At 43.3% G+C, this 17,035-nt stretch overlaps 1 protein-coding gene across 1 annotated transcript in view; it reads right to left on the bottom strand.

Moving 5' to 3' along the window:
• The window catches only part of XRCC3 (X-ray repair cross complementing 3), a 32,759-nt gene extending 15,724 nt beyond the window's left edge, over positions 1-17,035 (bottom strand). The window contains exons 1-5 of the mRNA XM_006258002.4: positions 16,491-17,035; positions 16,285-16,405; positions 16,031-16,099; positions 15,237-15,374; positions 14,078-14,290 (exon numbers count right to left, since the gene is read on the bottom strand). Coding sequence (XP_006258064.1) covers positions 14,078-14,290; positions 15,237-15,374; positions 16,031-16,085 — 406 coding nt within the window. The 5' untranslated portion in view covers positions 16,086-16,099; positions 16,285-16,405; positions 16,491-17,035. The remainder of the gene's footprint in view (positions 1-14,077; positions 14,291-15,236; positions 15,375-16,030; positions 16,100-16,284; positions 16,406-16,490) is intronic.

Below are 17,035 nucleotides of genomic sequence, written 5' to 3' on the forward strand. Positions count from 1 at the left end.
CCGTCTGCTCTACTAAAGAGACTGGGTTGTGTGTGGGTCTCTCACTGCCAGGCATCTTTATGGACCCTCATTTTTACGTCCCTTTCCTCCACTCTCTCCAAATTTTCCAACATCCTTTTTAAAACACGTCCTTTTAGCAGCAGAATCACACTGGAAGTAGAAAAGAAGGAGATGATTTGACCTCTACTTGTAGCACAAGACAAGATACTAGAATATTGCATACAGTTCTGCTGTCCATATTTTAAAGATTCACTTTACGTAACTGCCCTGTCAAGATACACCAACCTGTATAAGAAATACCAATCTTTGTATTATCTTCCAGTTATATCAGCAATGAATTTATATTTACAGCTAGATTACTAATGAAAATATTGTATTATTTTAGGCCTAGTATTGATCCCTGCAAAACCCAACAATCACCCTTATTTCATGATAATTCCCTGTTGACAATTGCAGTAGTAAGGGCTAACTCCCTTCCTAAGGGCTGACATGATGACATCAATATGAAGCCATCAGTCATCTTTGTGTGTGTGTTAGTTGTTGCACTAAAGCCCTTGAGAGCAAGAAGTCTCCCTGCCCTTTCCTGAGCTATGAAATAGCACAACTATCACTTTTTGATACTTGTCATTTAGCTGATTTGCAATCAATTTAATGGATGCTTCTTTGATGTTGTATAGCTCTTATTTTAATCATAATGTCATGTGTGGTCATTAAGTCAGTAGAAGGCAGTTACCTTTGACAAATTCAGGATCTCAAAGTACAGTAATAAATCAGGCTTGTTTGACACAGTATGTTTTCCATAAAAGTCTACTGACTTCATTAGTTCTATTCACTTATTCATGATTAGGAAATGAATTCCTTATCAGCTTTTCTATTCATCTTGCCCAGGATTTGCAGGCTTACCTATACTTAGCTAATCAGGATGGTGAGAGAGAAAGATTAAGTGCTGCTGAGGAGAGATGTGAAGAAATGGCTGTTGCATACTGCCAGATTATTTCTGTCTATTATGTTCCAGGAGCAATGAATAATTTCAGGCCAGGTTTTCAGCATTTTCTAGACGTACACCGATACACTGGTCCCATATCAGATTGGCACTTATAGAAGGAAAATTGACAGTATCGGCAATCGGCTTTTTTTGGCTGATGTGGTTGACAATGTCGCCAATAAATGCCCTGTGCATGTGCAGTCGCAGTGCAACATGCAGGCAGCCAGGAGTGCAGCCCAGCAGCGTGGAGAGCAATGTCCGGCTGGCAAGTCTGTTGTGGAGGAAGGATGGGGCAAGGAAAGGGGTGTGGGGGTGCAGATTGAGGCCCCTGCGGTGAGGGAGGGAATGGGGCTGGGCCGGGCTGCACTTGGGGCAGGCAGCAGCGGTGCTGTGGGGGAGGCTACAGTTAATTCTGGGGTGACTGCAGCCCCCTACATAGCTCCCCTCCCAGCGCCAATGCCACCTACCCCAAGAACAACCTGACCCAGCCCACGCTGGGAAGACCCCAGCACAGTCCCAACCTGCAGCGGCAGCCCACCCTCGCCTTGGGTGCAGATCTGGGTGGTACATGCCCCCCATGACTTCCCAGGGTGCATGTCATGGGGGGAGCGGCCTCCCCCTCTTTGCACTCCTGGACAAGCTGCTGGCAGCTCTGTCCTGTGCCGTGCTCCCTCCTCCCCTGGCTGGGCAGTGTCGGCCTCTGCCCCAGCCCCAGCCCCACTCTCTCCTTCACAGCAGGGGCCTTAATCTGTCCTCTCCCCACACTCCTTCCTTTCTCCCCACCCCTTCCCCCACATCAGACTTACCGCCAGACACTGCTCCCCAAGGTGCTGGGCTTCCATATCAGCAAACAGATCAGTATCAACTGATATGGCTTGTTAAAAATCCATCATGGTATTGGCCCCAAAGATCTCTATCGGTGCACCCCTAGCATTTTCCCCACATCTGTTTGAGTGGGTGCAATTTTGAGTTCACAATCAGTAGACAGCAGTCTTGTTATTTTGAGATCTGACTGAATCCACTGGTAAGACTTGCACATACAAAACTGAACCTACACAAAAAAGAAAATAATCAGAATGAGGATGCTTTTGAAAAGAAATCCCCACACACTTGAATCTATTTTGATGGACTTTGTAGTTACAGCAGCATCCATAACATGCTAGAGACTATCCAGATACATAAAAATCCATGACCCAAAGAATCTGAATCATAAGGAAACAAACAAGGGTAGGAGACAATGGTAATCACCTTCCCTGGTTGCTTCTCTACATGCCCTTTGCTATTTAGGCAGGCAAGGTTCTTTGGGTAGATGTGATATCTTTGATTAGACTAACTAAACAGTTGGAAAAAAGTTTTTTGCAAGCTTTTGGGCACAAGCATCCTTCATCAGGCATAGGGAGACTCGTGAAAACTTGTGCCCTAAAGCTTGCAAAGAATTTTTTTCCAACTATTTAGTTGGTTTAATAAAAGATATTACATCTACTCAAAGAACTTTGCCTGCCTATGTCCTCAGACCAACACGGCTACAACTAGCAACCCTTTGCTATTTAATTCATTTAATCATTTTCATATTGGATATGGAGTAGGGATAGGAAACAGAAGTCAGAAGCTTTATGGATTTTTCCAGGGAAAGGAGCTTCAAAGAGCTTCAAGAAGCCTAAGAAAATTGTGACTCCTAAACAGATTACTTCTGATAAATTTGGCCTATGCTATGGAAATACAACAATATTTGTTCATATGGTCAGGAAATGTCAGTAAGAGAAAACCCAGGCTGTCGTTGTGCATATTCATAGCTTTGAATCAGTTGGGTATTCTGCAAAGTTTTTATCTTTCTGAAATGCAGCCTCTTTATTCCAATGTGGTTACTGTATCTCACAGTAATGAAAGCTATGCTAACCTGTGCTGAAAACATCTTAAGGCGAGAACATTTTTAGAAGAACAAACATCCTAGATTTTTCAGCTACCGTTCTTATTTTCAGCTGATTAGCACAGAACTGCCTAACTCTATAAGACAAGGATTAGCTTTACCATGAATATTGGCTTACAGAGAGAACATCTGCTTTTTAAAATTAGACTTGCCTTAAGCAATGTGTCCTTTGTACTCTCTACAGTTGTCTGACAGAGGGGGATGTTTGTGTTTGAGGAGATTCAAATGAGAAATGTTACCCTTGAGATAATAACTAGATCTGTGATTCTCAAACTTTGTAAGCTCAAGGCACCCCTCATTACACTTGAGGCACCCCTCAGAAAATACCAGCTCTTAGTTTTCACACATTTTGACTACAAAAAAAAAGAGGAATTCTTATGTTAAAAAAACCACAACTCAGAAAGACCACAGCAGTGCAGAATGTTTTTAACACTATGAATTCATATTTGAAACCTCTGGGTTTATCTTGTGACTCATGTTCGCACACCTAACAGTGATAACAGTGTGGCACTTGAGGGCACTCCTGAAAAGATCTCAAGGCACCCCAGGGTGCTGCTACAACCTGGTTAAGAATCACTGAACTAGATCAAACTCCATTAACAAACCATTTTACTTCAGTCCAGAGCCATTTCTGTGCCCAACAATATACTACAACAAAGGGGAACAAGACTCTCACTGAGAACAACAAATTTCTTATTGCTTTGTCAGTTCACCAGGGAGATGAATTTAGTCTGGAAAAATGAAATAAGACTTGTAACTTTACAGGGAAAGGTATCCAGGTACAGCTGTTATGGCTAAAACAATTTCTCAGACAGAAATTCAACAAGCCTTTCAGACGTGGAGGTTATAGAACAGAAGTAAAGTACAGAAGCTGTAAGAGTACAGCTACATGTAACCAAAATAATAAAAGCAAACAGCACCAATTCTGGACACCACAAACCAATAATTTGAGCACAGAGTTCCATGGAAGTTTAATCCATCCACCACCACAAGTTCATTATTATCTGTTACTTGTGCAAAGTTGTATCACGTGCAAGCCAGGGGACTCTATCTTGGAATATATTCAGACAAGTCCTATTAGCCAGCAACCGGGGCAAGAAAAATCTGGTCCTGAGAGGTGTTATTACTTATTGCCCACTGACCTGGATATAAAACTCCTGAGTGATTCTTCACATTCCACCTGTTTTTGAAAAAAACATAGCATATTGTGTGACTTACTTTAAAGATCATCCAAAGTTACATGCTTTATAAATTAAAGCATGTAACTTTGGATGATCTTTAAAGTAAGTCACACACACACATCCATCCTTGAAAATAAGATTTTAAACCAGGAAGGCCATTTTGTTGTATTTTGCTGGGTTAGAGACACTCTTGGAATTATGGCTGAAAAAGACTGGTCTATCTAAAGTAAGCCCACAAAGGTGTGAAAGACTTTCTTATCACCACACGTTTTCTCTTCCAGACAGGCTGGATAAAATTAAATGAATCCTTTATTTATATTAAGTATAAACCTGCCTTCTTAAAATTTAAAATTATATCAGCCTACATTACACCCTAAACTTTATTATACTCAAAATCATTTAAATAAAAAAAATAAAGTTGATATTTGTCTTATTTTACCAAAATGTTAAAGAAAATTTATCCTCAGAGGTGGTGGAAGTCATGGGTTAAATTCCTGAAAGTACAGCTGAAGTATAGAAATGCCTTCTTAGAGGAGTAGCTTCTTGCGGAGGTGCAGAGAGAAAATTTGTTCGTTTTAGTCTAACTAATTCAATTCAATGTCTAGTTTGTTGACAGTTGGCAGGCCAGTTGATTGGAAGTTGTAATACCAGGACAATTCATTTTAAATCATGGATTGGAGGAAGAAAACAAAATATTGGAGAGAGGTCTCCTCTTAAAATTGTTAGAACAAACTGACCAGAAACAATGGAACGGGCTCCCAAGGGAGGTGGTGCTCTCCCCTACCCTGGGGATCTTCAAGAGGAGGTTAGATGAGTATCTAGCTGGGGTCATCTAGACCCAGCACTCTTTCCTGCCTATGCAGGGGGTCGGACTTGATGATCTATTGAGGTCCCTTCCGACCCTAACATCTATGAATCTATATCGCCTAAGGTTCAATAACAGAAGGTGGCATCTGTTCAGGTTTGCTAACTGTATTGGTAGCATTTTAGTCAAGAAAAAAAAGATGTATAAGGATTAGTTCCCTTGCAAAATTATAACTGTAACCCTCGCAAGAGGGAGTGTGGGTATATGGCTGTGGTGACTCAGTTTCCCCAACAGTATACCAGTTTAACAGGAGGGTACACACCAGAATATTTTATTCACACTCCTAAGCATCAGACCAGCATTCTGCCATTCAATCCACCAGCCCAGCACAGAAGCCAGATAACACCATTAGTCCTCTTAACAGTGCAACTTAAAACCCCAACACCAAACAGTCTCCCAAGGACTCTTGGGGGTGAGAATCTTCACTTTGTGCACAGCTAAGCTGCCCCAGGGGCACAAGAGCTTGCACTTCACAATCCTACTGAACACACTAACTTATGCAGCCTTTTAAGTGCACCCTACTCAGGTCCTGCTCTGTAGCAACAGTTAGTTTTTCTCTCTGCAGGGGTCTCCTCTGTGAGAAAGTCAATCCTTTCCCCAGGTGTAGTCAGACCAGGCTCTTCCACAATCTCCCTGGGACTTTGGAGCATGTGCTTGGAGCATAGCAGGGAGCAAGGCCTCTCTCCTGCGCCAACCACACTGATTCTGGACAAAATGGCTCTCGCATTTGCAGCTTCTTTCCCATTTCCCCTTTTACTAGTCCTCAAATCAGCCTTGGGGCTCTAGTTCAACCCACTGGCCCATTTTTCATTTTTGCTGGGTTTTTGTAGCCCCGCCTAATCCCTCTCCTACTGACTGGTGACAACTTCCTGCCAGGTCCCAAGGCAGGGTGCAGCTGTAGTTCAGCTTAGCTCCCTGGATCTGGTTTTCCTGGGCCTGGAGTGGCCCCACACCTCTCTGCTTAACCCTTTGCAACCCAGGGGCAAGAGCTACATAATTAGGGTGGCCACTGGTGCATCTCCAGAATACAGGTTTCCCTCGATTTATGTGGGTATTTTATATGCGAATTTGCTCTTATGCCATGAGCGCATTTAGACCCCTAATTTGTTATATGGGAGGTAAATTCGCTCTTATGCAGTCAGAATAGATGCCCCTTGCCCAAGCAGGTAAGTCTGTGGGGGGAGGGGAAAGGGCTGTGGCCCCACTCAACCCAGCCCCAGCTGCAGCAGCCCTGGGAGCAGCCGGCACCAGCTGCCTGCAGCTGCTGGGCTTCACTGTGCTCCATCTGTCCCCCCAAAACTGGGCTCACCTCAGCTCCTGGGCTGCACCATGCCGTGGTGCAGGCAGCTGGTGTCGGCTGCTCCTGGGGCCGCTCCAGCATGGGCTTGGGTGAGTGTAGACAATTGGAGTCCTGGGTGGCACAGGGCACAGCACACACCCCAGCCCCAGCTGCAGTGGCCCTAGGAGCAGCTGCCTGCACCAGGGCACAGTACAGCCCAGGAGCAGAGATGAGTGGGGACAGGTGGAGCACGGTGCAGCCCAGCAGCTGGTGTCAGCTGCTCTGGGGGCTGCCGCAGCTGGGGCTGGGGTGAGCACTGCTCTGTTCCCTCTGCTTGCTGCCTTGTGCAGCCCTGGAAACGGCACCCCTCCACCTGCCCCTTCCCTAGTTCCAGCCTCACTCCCTCCCTCCCTCCCTGCCGTGGAAACCTATCCCTATTTGTTACATTGTAAAGTGGGTTCGCTTTGTGAATTCGATTTATGCACCATTCTCCAGGAACGCATGTACAGCATAAATCAAGGGAAACCTATACAGGACATCCCCTTGGTGAGGGGCAGGACTACTGCCTCCTTGGCCTATCAGCAGCAAGGGGTGGAGCCACTGGGCCCCTAAGCCAATCAGAAGCAAGGGGCAGGGCCACAGAAAAAAGACCGCTATTTGGTCCATTAGCCCAAAACTGATGAATGCAAAGCACCCTGTAAAATAGGGGAAAGGAAGTGCTAGGATTCACAGCAAGTTTGTGAGTCTTGCAGCTCAGCCAGCAGGGAGACTTGCCTTGCTCCCCCTGCATCATGGTTTCACATATCCCACATCTCTGCCGTTCTCTGCACTGTGCAGCCTTGAGAGAACGTGGCACAGCAGGTGTGAGGCTCGAGCACCCCCTCCCTCCTTTGGGATCCTGTTCCACTGCAGTCAAGCTCTATGGTTGGAAGCCAGGGGTGCACGCTATGCAGGGACCTCAACTCCTTCTGCATCAGCCTTCAGCTGACACTGGGTAGGGACAAGCACCAGGCCACATCCTGGTCAGAGCTGGGCAGAGTGGGGTCAATGGGCTTTAAACATCTGTGGCAGTGCAGCCAGCTGCCCGGCGGGACCTTCTCTTCCTTCCCCAAGAGACAGACACTAACCTAGAAATAAATATACCTGTAGGAACTTGCGTACAGTGGAAATTATTACAGGTACCCATAGACTTAGTTCATCCAGAATTGAAGTAGTTTCTCTCTTTTGAAACTGCTGCAAGTTTCAGCACAGGTACCCCATATACAAGCTTTTAAGCAGCATTTTCATTCCTACTTATATATACTACAAACTATGCATGACATTAGTCCAAAGCCTAAAGGCTCCTGATTTACTATGTAGTTGATAAGGCTGGGTCTTAGCAGAGGCAACAGTTTCAAGCCATGGTGACCCCACAGTTCAGCGTGTACATATACTCCAGATAGGCCCCACAAATAATCCATGTACTAATATCCCCCCATTCTTAACTGGTGTTCTTGTCACAAGTCCTGGGATCCTCCAAAAATGTATATGTAGATGAGGCACAGGGCAACCTAGCCTGGGCCCATTTCTGGAGGGGTAGAGGCCACACTAAGGATATGTGATAGGCTGAGAGAGGGGATGAGAGAGGGGATGATAGAGGGATTCTGTCCCTCTTTGGGCCCTGCTTGGTGATGTTTGCCAGACATTTGAGGCTGGTTAAAAACAGGACTCGCTGGAAATGGGAAAGAAAAGTACAGTTCAACTGTGGGAGTGAAGAGGAAGTCAAAATATATTTAATGTAGTAGCTCACTATAACCTGAAAAAGAGTCAGCACTGATGGTTTTTTTTAAGGGCCACACAAAAAAAGAAGTTTCTATCAGTATGTTTAGCCCACATGGGCTATAGGTTTTATAGTCATGTTCAACTCTTAAGTTGATTAAATGCAGCTAGCACTGGTTTCCATTACTGAGCACATGTTGCTTTTTGCAGCAGTTTAATGACAGACAAAGTATTTAGTGAGGCTTCCTTGTATGCAAATATAAGACAAGGGGCTTTTCCACCCTCCTTTGTAGACTGGGGGAAAAAAACCTTGTTTTAGATTTGAATAAATACAGCACTACATTAATGTTCACATGGAACATAAATATTACAAATATTTTAGGCTGTTTAGAGTGGAACTGTAAAATTAAGAGAGACAAGTGACTTTGACAAATAACTCAATAATGAAAATATGTCCTTCCCTCCATTCTAGTTGTGGTCAAATACCAGAGTGATGCGCATGGTATCAGAATCTAAACAGACACAAGACTATTAGAACAATGTTACTGCACGGGGAAAAAAAACAAAAAAAACCAAAAAAAAAAAACCACTTGACATATGACCTCACCATTACGCTGAGGCTTTCCTCACTTTTAAGACACACACTGAAATTAGCATTTTAGTTTTTGTGGTTTTGAATAGAGACTGTTCCAATAAGAGCATTTTTCCACACAACCAACAGAATGGCATGTTTCCACTGGATGCCCGAGTATCTTCATACTCCACAACCGCCAGGTATAAGTATCTAGAACAGCGATTCTCAATTAGGATACTGCAAGATTCTTTTAAGGCTGCTGTGGGGTCCCACTCAATATTAGTACTGTTAGGTGTGCACTGATTCACTAAAGAAATGCCGAGCCTTCAAACAAGAAATCATAGTGTCCAGAACATTTAGCTCTGCTGTAAACTTTCCGAGTTCTTTGCAACAGAAGATTGCTCTATTTCCTTTTTTGACTATGAAGAAGAGAAAGCTAAGAGCTGGCATTTTCTGGAGGAATGCTTCTAGTCCGAAAAGGCTGAGAACCACTGATCTAGAAGTAAACTCCTTCAAACTCCAACAGTCTATCTGCATTTATGATGATGAAGATGATAAATATGTTGCTCTACAACATTAACACAATTCGAAAGGCTACAGCAAAAAAGGAATGATATAAATGGGCTGCTTCAGACTGTGGGGAATATCTACCTGGCAGATACTCGTTGCAGCCTGTGGTTTAAATGCAAACATGCATACACACACAAACAAATCCTGCAGAATATATGGATAGTTAGGATATTTGTTGCTGGTCCTTAATTTACAACACTTACATGGCTGTGGGCTTATTATATTATGCTCACATGGGTTATCTATAAATATGCACATATAAAATGAATCCAGCCAAATAAGCAGCAGAACGCAGCTAACATTCTTTTTAGCCTGGCACAAAGCTAACCTTGAGGCAAAGGGTGTCCTAATTTCCTGGTATGCTGCCAAGATCCCAGCATTGAGAAGAACAGTAAACAAGATTAGCACAAAGTCAAATGAAAAAAAGACATTTGCAAGGAGATAAGAGATGCACTATGCATTTCAGTGTCACCAACCCAAAAAGGCAACGGAATTCTTAGCAAGATGGTATGATTTTTAAAGGTTCAATAGACTTATTAATTAATATTGTCCAATTCATTACCCAAGTTTGATTTATATGATACTTACTATTGAGGATGTAACGTACTTACAGCACCACTGAATAAAACAGCTCATAACCACTTAAAACATCATATTGCTTTTCTCATTTCATATTTTTTTCAAAGTAAAGCTTATTGCATTTTTTATTTATAATGAATCAGCACCCATAGGATGTTAATGCTAGCCAGGATCAAGGTCCCGTTTTTCTGAATGCTGTGTTAACCAATTGGAGGAGATGAGACCTGTCCCAAAAGTCTTACAATGTAATTATAAGATACCTCAGTGAGAGTAATAAATGTAGTTGCTGCAAGAGATGGGATTCCACTCCTCCCTCAAGATATATTTGATTATACAAGTGTAAAATGCAAGTTACTAATCTGGTGCAACTGTTTTGGTTTGTCTGCACCTAACTTGAAGTAAGAGTAATATTACATGCAAATGAAACAGAAATAATGTTATTGTGGTTTAGCTTCATGTATTCTGAGCTAGGAGTGGACAGACAAGTTACTCCAGACTGAGCTGCACCATGGTAAGTTCCCCCTCTCCTTGCTACAGCTGGACAAGTGTTTCATCTGGTTGGTGAAAACCTGCACGTTTTTACCCATCACGGGAGATGGGGGTAAGAAGTCTGTATAACTTTATACCTTCCCAGGCTAGTCCCCCTCCCCAGGGAATGGCATCAAGCTTGTTTTGTAGCTGCTCACAGCTTTCCCAAGCGCAAGCAGGTAAAATTGACCTGATTCTTGATGCTTTCAATGCTGCCCAAAGAGCTTGAAATAGCAGTACAAAGATTTACCAAGGATTGGACAGATTTTATGATATTGCAAGTTGGAGTAAGTACACACATAAATCCAGAGAGGCAAGAATTATTGTAGGTAATATCTTTTATTAGACCAACTGCATGATTGGGATAGGCACAGGCAAGCTTTTGGGTATCACAGTACCCTGCCTCAGGCCTCTGGGAGAGAAGCAGACACAGGAAAGTAAGCAGCAGACAGAACAAAAACATATGGAAAACTCCAGATATAAATAATAAAGGATATAAGAAAAACTGTTAGGTAGCCAACAGGCAAAAGAGATGCAGTAAAAACCCGATGGAAGAACAAGATTGTTCTGGAGTTCCTTTATCTGCTACTTAGCTCTGCTGTGTCTGCCTGTTTCCCAGGGGCCTGAGGAAGGATACTGTGATACCTGAAAGCTTGCCAATGTCTATCCCAGTAGTTCTCAACTTTTTAGACTTGAGGCACCCCTGCAAAGACTTGAAGCGCCCCTTGGAGGATGCCAGCTTTCAGTTTTTACTTTTTTTTCTAGAGAAAGACAATAGAGCAGTTTTTCTGTTGCTAAAAACTCAGAAAAACCACAAGTATAGATTCCTATTTGAAATCTCTGGGCTTATCTTTGCAAATTGAACAGTGTTAACCTTGTGTGGCACCAAAAAGATCTTGAAGCAACCCAAGGCGCTGTGACACCCTGATTGAGAATCACTGGTCTATCACAACCATGCAGTTGGTCCAATAAAATATATCACACCCAGAAGAATTCTTGCCTCTCGTATTTCCTAGACTATCATGGAAACAGTGTTCTGTTACAGAACTACGAGCAGTAATAGAGCTGTCAGAAGACTTGAGAAGACATCACTACACTGATTATTTTCACAGGCATTTGACATTTTTTCTTCACCCACTTCCAGGGAAATAAATAATTCTTTAAAAAAAAATGGAAGCTTGGATTCTAAGACGTTAACAGTGGCAATCTGAGAATGCTCTCAATTTGCCACAGATAAGAGAATTTTTTCAAACCCTAGCAATCAGGTTATAGTAACTAGTAAACAGAAGGACAAGCAAAAAAGGAATGAAACCTTATTCAGAAGAGCTAACATTTTAGTTATCACGTTCAACAGAAATCTGAAGACACCAGCAGTGTTCTGTGCTGCACAATGTCCTTCAACTCTGTCATTTATTTTTCACTGGTGAGTCTAAATGAGTTTAAAGGACACAACACTGCAGTTATAAGATTTTTATTTTGGTGGAGAATTTAAAAACAAAACCTTCCAATAGATGTGCTAACATGCAAGCAATATGGAGTGACCATCAGTCAAATTGCGAGTCATCCAGATGCCAACCTGGAGTGCCTTTCAATGACCACATCAGAAAATTAGCCCCGTTTAAAGACAGGAATTTAATACTTTCTCTGTACTCTAATCAATGGTCCATAACCTGCTTTTCCTCCCCATTCTTCATATACTATTTCTATTTTTCTCTTGAGAGAGCTTTCTTACCCATGACTCTGTCTACTGATGCTCCACAAATCTCTCTTGGCCGTGGAGAAGGGAGGAGATTAACACATCCAGAGCAAGCAACAGAAGTACACCAAGCACCAAAGGGGCAGCATGTTGTGAAATACAAACATTATTTTTCCACACCAACAGTGGGAAAACTTGCCCTTCAGTAGCCCTGCAAGGGGGAAATTCTATTGGAAAATTTCTGCAGAGAGACTTTGCCTCCCTTTTCACACCTTAGATCCACTTCATTTAACTCCTTTCCTCCAGCATAAATGGGGCATGAATAAGGAGACAAAGTTCTTTGGGTAAATCCAATATCTTTTATTAGACCAAGTGAAATAGTTGGAAAAATTCAGACACTTCCTCAGCCTGAAGAAGGGTATTTGTACCCAAAAGCTTGCAAAGAAGAATTTTTCCAACTATTTTAGTAGTATCAGTAATAAAATATTTTGGATTTACCCAAAGAACCTTGTCTGCCTATGTCCTTGGACCAACACGGCTACAACCAATACCCCCTGAAGCATGAATAAGGACGCACTTAAACCTATGCTACATGTAGCAGTTAGGAGCAACACAGGAAGAAACAAAGAGAAGAGTATAATATATTTGTTCCTGCTCTGAATAATGACATAATCAACAGCAAAGCAGTGTATACCAAGGGCTAACTTCTGCCCTAAAAGCAATCCCTGCATTTTGACATTTCAGGATTTTTCCACATGGACAGACAGGCTGAGAGACAGCTAAGCCATTTTTTTCACAGCAAATCTCTGAGCTGCCAAGTGAAACTGGGTGCTGCATGGGAGGCAGAACGGGAACCCAGCCAAAATTCTAGTGAGGCTGAATGCCAGGCTAGTGAATTCAAAAAAGAAAGAAAACCACTAAGACTTAGTGTCAGGTGACACTAGTGTTGGCTCTGGAATGACAACTGTCTCTAGATATCAAAGCTCACTCTACTTACTTGCAAAAAAGCCAGGAAAAGCTGGGTACCAAACAATATCCATTACTTCCTTTTTCTACTGTATTTTCAACAGTTTTGCCATTTGCACAACAAAATGTTTTGTGATATTGCAACCCCTGCCACGGAATACAGAGCATATGCCAGAGACATCAGTATTGATCACCACATTTGGGACCAGGAAGGAATTTTACCCCATGGTCAGACTGGTATGGACTGTGGTGGGGTTGCCTTCCTCTGCAGCAGGGCACTGGCCACTGTTGTCCCCCTGCTTTACATGTAACAGGTTAGATTGCTAAACTTTGTAGTTGCATGGCAGGGTCACCTGTGAAGTTTTAGTAATAGGTTAGGCAAGGATTTGCTTGGGATGTTTTGAATAGGGATGATCTTGCCTTGAGCAGGGGGTTAGATAAAACGACCTCCTGATCTCTATTAGGCTTACTCTTCTTCCTGCCAGTTTTTACAGTCACAGGAGGGTTATGAAGGGTATGCATTCTTGCCCTGCATACTGCATTTTATGCGACTTTTGAACAAGCTTCATACAACTCATGACTGTTGGTGAAACAACCAAAAAAGTCATTTCTGGTTTACTTCCACAGATGCCTACTCTGTCCACAGCTAATAGTAAACTTGGAACATATGATGCTGATGCATTGGAAAGACAGCATACACCTTCAAACAAACAGTATATCTGCACATATAGGACACATCTACACAAGACATTTACTGCTGAGTTGCCTAATTAGCTCTGCAGTAAACATCTTGGCATTTACACATGTGGTCCTACTAGGCCACAGAAACTAATAAACTCCACAGCAGGTTAGTACTTGTATACAAACACTGTCCTCCTACAGGGTTTTTTTGTGCGCAGCAACGCAAGTGTAGAGGCTGACCTGGCTGGCTGGGGCATGAGGGTTCCTCAGTGCAGAGACTGCCTGCCAGCTAACACTGCACTGAAGCACTGTCACACCCTAGTCAGCCCCTCCATAGCACACTGAGCCAGGTCAGAGAAGCCTGGGACTGGTAGGCTGACCTCCCCAGGTCCCCTGCCAGCCAGGGGTACTCTGACCTGGCTCAACATGCTGTGGTCCTGGGCACCAGCATTAATAAGCACATGCAGCTATGCCCACAGAGTACTTACCAGATTCTAATCCACCACAGCTGTAAGGATATTGCACAGAAAGGCTCAGCTGCAAACCAATCTGGGTCTTCCCAGCAGAGCTCTCACCAGCCAGCTCTGTAATTCCCACCAGAGGAATGCCACCTCTTAATAAGTCATCTAGTACTGAGCACCCCAGGCTCAGTTTCTGGTGTTGGGAGGTGTGATGATCTTTGTCTTGGTAGAGCTGAAGTGCTGGACAATATTAAAAAAAAAGAAAAAGAGAAGAGTTCCACTTAGCATTTTCCTAATGAAAGACAATAATACAGAGCTGCCATATTCAAGTTAACTCTATGTGACACTTAAAAAAAAAAAAAAAGTCTAATTTTCAGATTCAGCCAGTTTCCCTCCCATACCACCACCCAGTAATCATCTGCACCAAGGAATCTGCTTGCAAATGGATATAGCCCATATTTACCCCCTCCTTGCACATGGACTTTCTTCCTTTTATCAACATTTTGTGTTGTGGACAGCTGAAAGCAAGGGAAGTCTTGTCTGCATGGCTCCAACTGCATAATGGAAGGGAGCTGCAGGCCAGGAATCTGTGTGAAGCCAGAGAAGACTTCTGGCCAAGTCCCAAAGATCTATGCAGATCACAGGAAACCATAGGTTCTGGGAGTACTCCCAAACTACTGCACTTAATGAGTCTGGTAGGCAGCTGGGATGTTTACCCCTGAATCCCCCTGTAGTAATTTAGTGGAAACTCTCTGAAGGAGAGAGAGAGAGAGAGAGAGAGAGAGATGAGGGAACCTTTCAGAGTTCATCCTTTGGGCAAGTTTTTTCCAAGTAGAGGAATACTTTCATCCTCTATGCAGGCCTGATTCTGAAAACCAACTGCCAGCCATTGCCATTTATATTCAGCATTGTAAATGGCACAACTGTTTCCTGGACTGTACTTATCAGCATTTGTTATCTGTAGTCCCCACCTGGCTCCTGCTTTGCTAGGCATGCACAGCAGAGAAGATTTCCCAAAAGCACCGACTTGAAAAATAATTTTTCAATACATTGTTAATGGCTAGGCATTAAAATACTTGGTGCCTTACCTCACCAACAGCAGATCTCTGATCAATATATAGAAACCTCTTGTCATAAGTCAGAATTCTATTTAAATTAAAACCTTTGTTTTAAATGACAATATTACCTGTAAGCATACAATTTTTCCTCACTGCATGAGAGACTGTTTTCAGTAAGCACTGTACATCCATGCTGGATAATTTTGTCAGTCTTTGCAAATCCGCTCCAGAAAGATTCAGAATCTCTTTTATTGATTTTATATTAGCTGAAATTAGAGAAAGTCTTATATAAATACTTTCAGATAGACTGAGAGGCAAGGATTTCTTAGGGTGATCTCTCTTATTGGAACAACTAGGTCTGTCATCTTGCTCCTAGAAAAAAAGATTTTCTACTTCTGGTTGTTCAAGTATTGGTAAAAAAAAAAAAATGAATTACCATTCTTTTCTGCATTATAATTATTAGTTATCTTGAGTGGCAGGACCAGCACAGGTTTTTACAGGTGAATTTTTGAGTTTCTGGATGGCTTTAAGACACATCAGCTGGAAACAGTATCTAGGAAAAGAAACCAATGTTCTGGTGTCTTGAATGGGGAGCTACTGTGCAGTACTGTCCTTTACTTTCTAATGTCTTCTTGATCAAGGCAACAACAGGGACTACATGTGCACTGCGAATAAGAAAGGAGTATTCTGAGTCTGTGTCCACTTGTTTCTTTCCTAATGGAACAAACTTCAGATTTCCACAGTCTTCAAGAGAAGCCAACAGACTGCACGTGATGTGCCCTGAACCTAACAGCAATATGCATTTTGAGTTTATCAAAGCCTTACAGGCGTGGCCCACCAAATATTTATTACATTTCCACATGAGCAGGTAGATACCAGAATGATAAATACAACAGGAGGGCAAAGACAGGGAGATTGTTACCTTTCTTAATAGCAGCAATAACTTTTGGGTTCATATCAAACTGGTCCCAGTCCATTTCTTGATATGGTACTGTAATAAGCCAAAGGATTTGCTGTCAGTTAAAGTATTATTAACTTGACATAAAATGCAGACTATTGAATATGATTTATGTAAGCAACTTTGTGGGGAAAGCCTATTCATTCCTAACAATATATTTATCCATAATTTTAGAAAGACAGCACTAGTCTGCAGGCAATTGTTTTTCTCTAACAGACCTTCTGAGGTTTCCAGTAACACTGATGTAATTCAGGGTTGGGAATTACTTCTGTTTTCAGTTGCTTGCAGATCTGCTATAGGCCAGTTGTTTTGGGCTGTCTTGGCAAACATCTTCTCGCCCTAGAGAGAAATTTTGATAGTTATGAGTTATTTTTGTTACTCGGGTTGAATGATTTACCGAAACATTTGCCAACTAACAGCTTACAACAGGGCTGTCCATCTGGTGACTTGCATGGCCTGAACTGCAGCGCCCCCAATTCCTGCCCAGGCGCCCTCCAGCTGCATTCCTGGAGCCTCAGGTCTTGCACGTCCCGTCTCAGCCCTTGGGGAAGACGTGTGGGGAGCCCAGGGCCCTGGATCCAGGCGGTCCTGCGAGGCCGGGAGGGACACAGAAAGCCACAGGACGTGTGCGCCTCCTGGGACGCCCCACTGCTGACCTGGGGCAGAATCACCCTTAAAGCACCAGTTTGAACACAGGAACCTGTCCGCACGCCGGACTACAGGCCAGGCCTCAACAGGGACTCGCCCAGAGCTCTGGCAACCCGCTTTGCCCCTGGGGCTTGGCTGCTCCTTTGTTTTTCTTTCCCCGTCTTCTTCACCCGCTTCTCTTCCGCTTTCCAGTTCCTCCCACGCTGCTTGTTGGCACCGGCTGGGGCTCAGGAAAGCTCCTGCCCTGACTCTCTCCAGCCACCTGACTTAGTTAACCTACAAGGTGCACCTCTGCACTGCCTTCGCACTAAGGGGCCCCGG

The sequence above is a fragment of the Alligator mississippiensis genome, chromosome 2 (genome assembly GCF_030867095.1).
Source record: "Alligator mississippiensis isolate rAllMis1 chromosome 2, rAllMis1, whole genome shotgun sequence".
NCBI lineage: Eukaryota > Metazoa > Chordata > Crocodylia > Alligatoridae > Alligator > Alligator mississippiensis.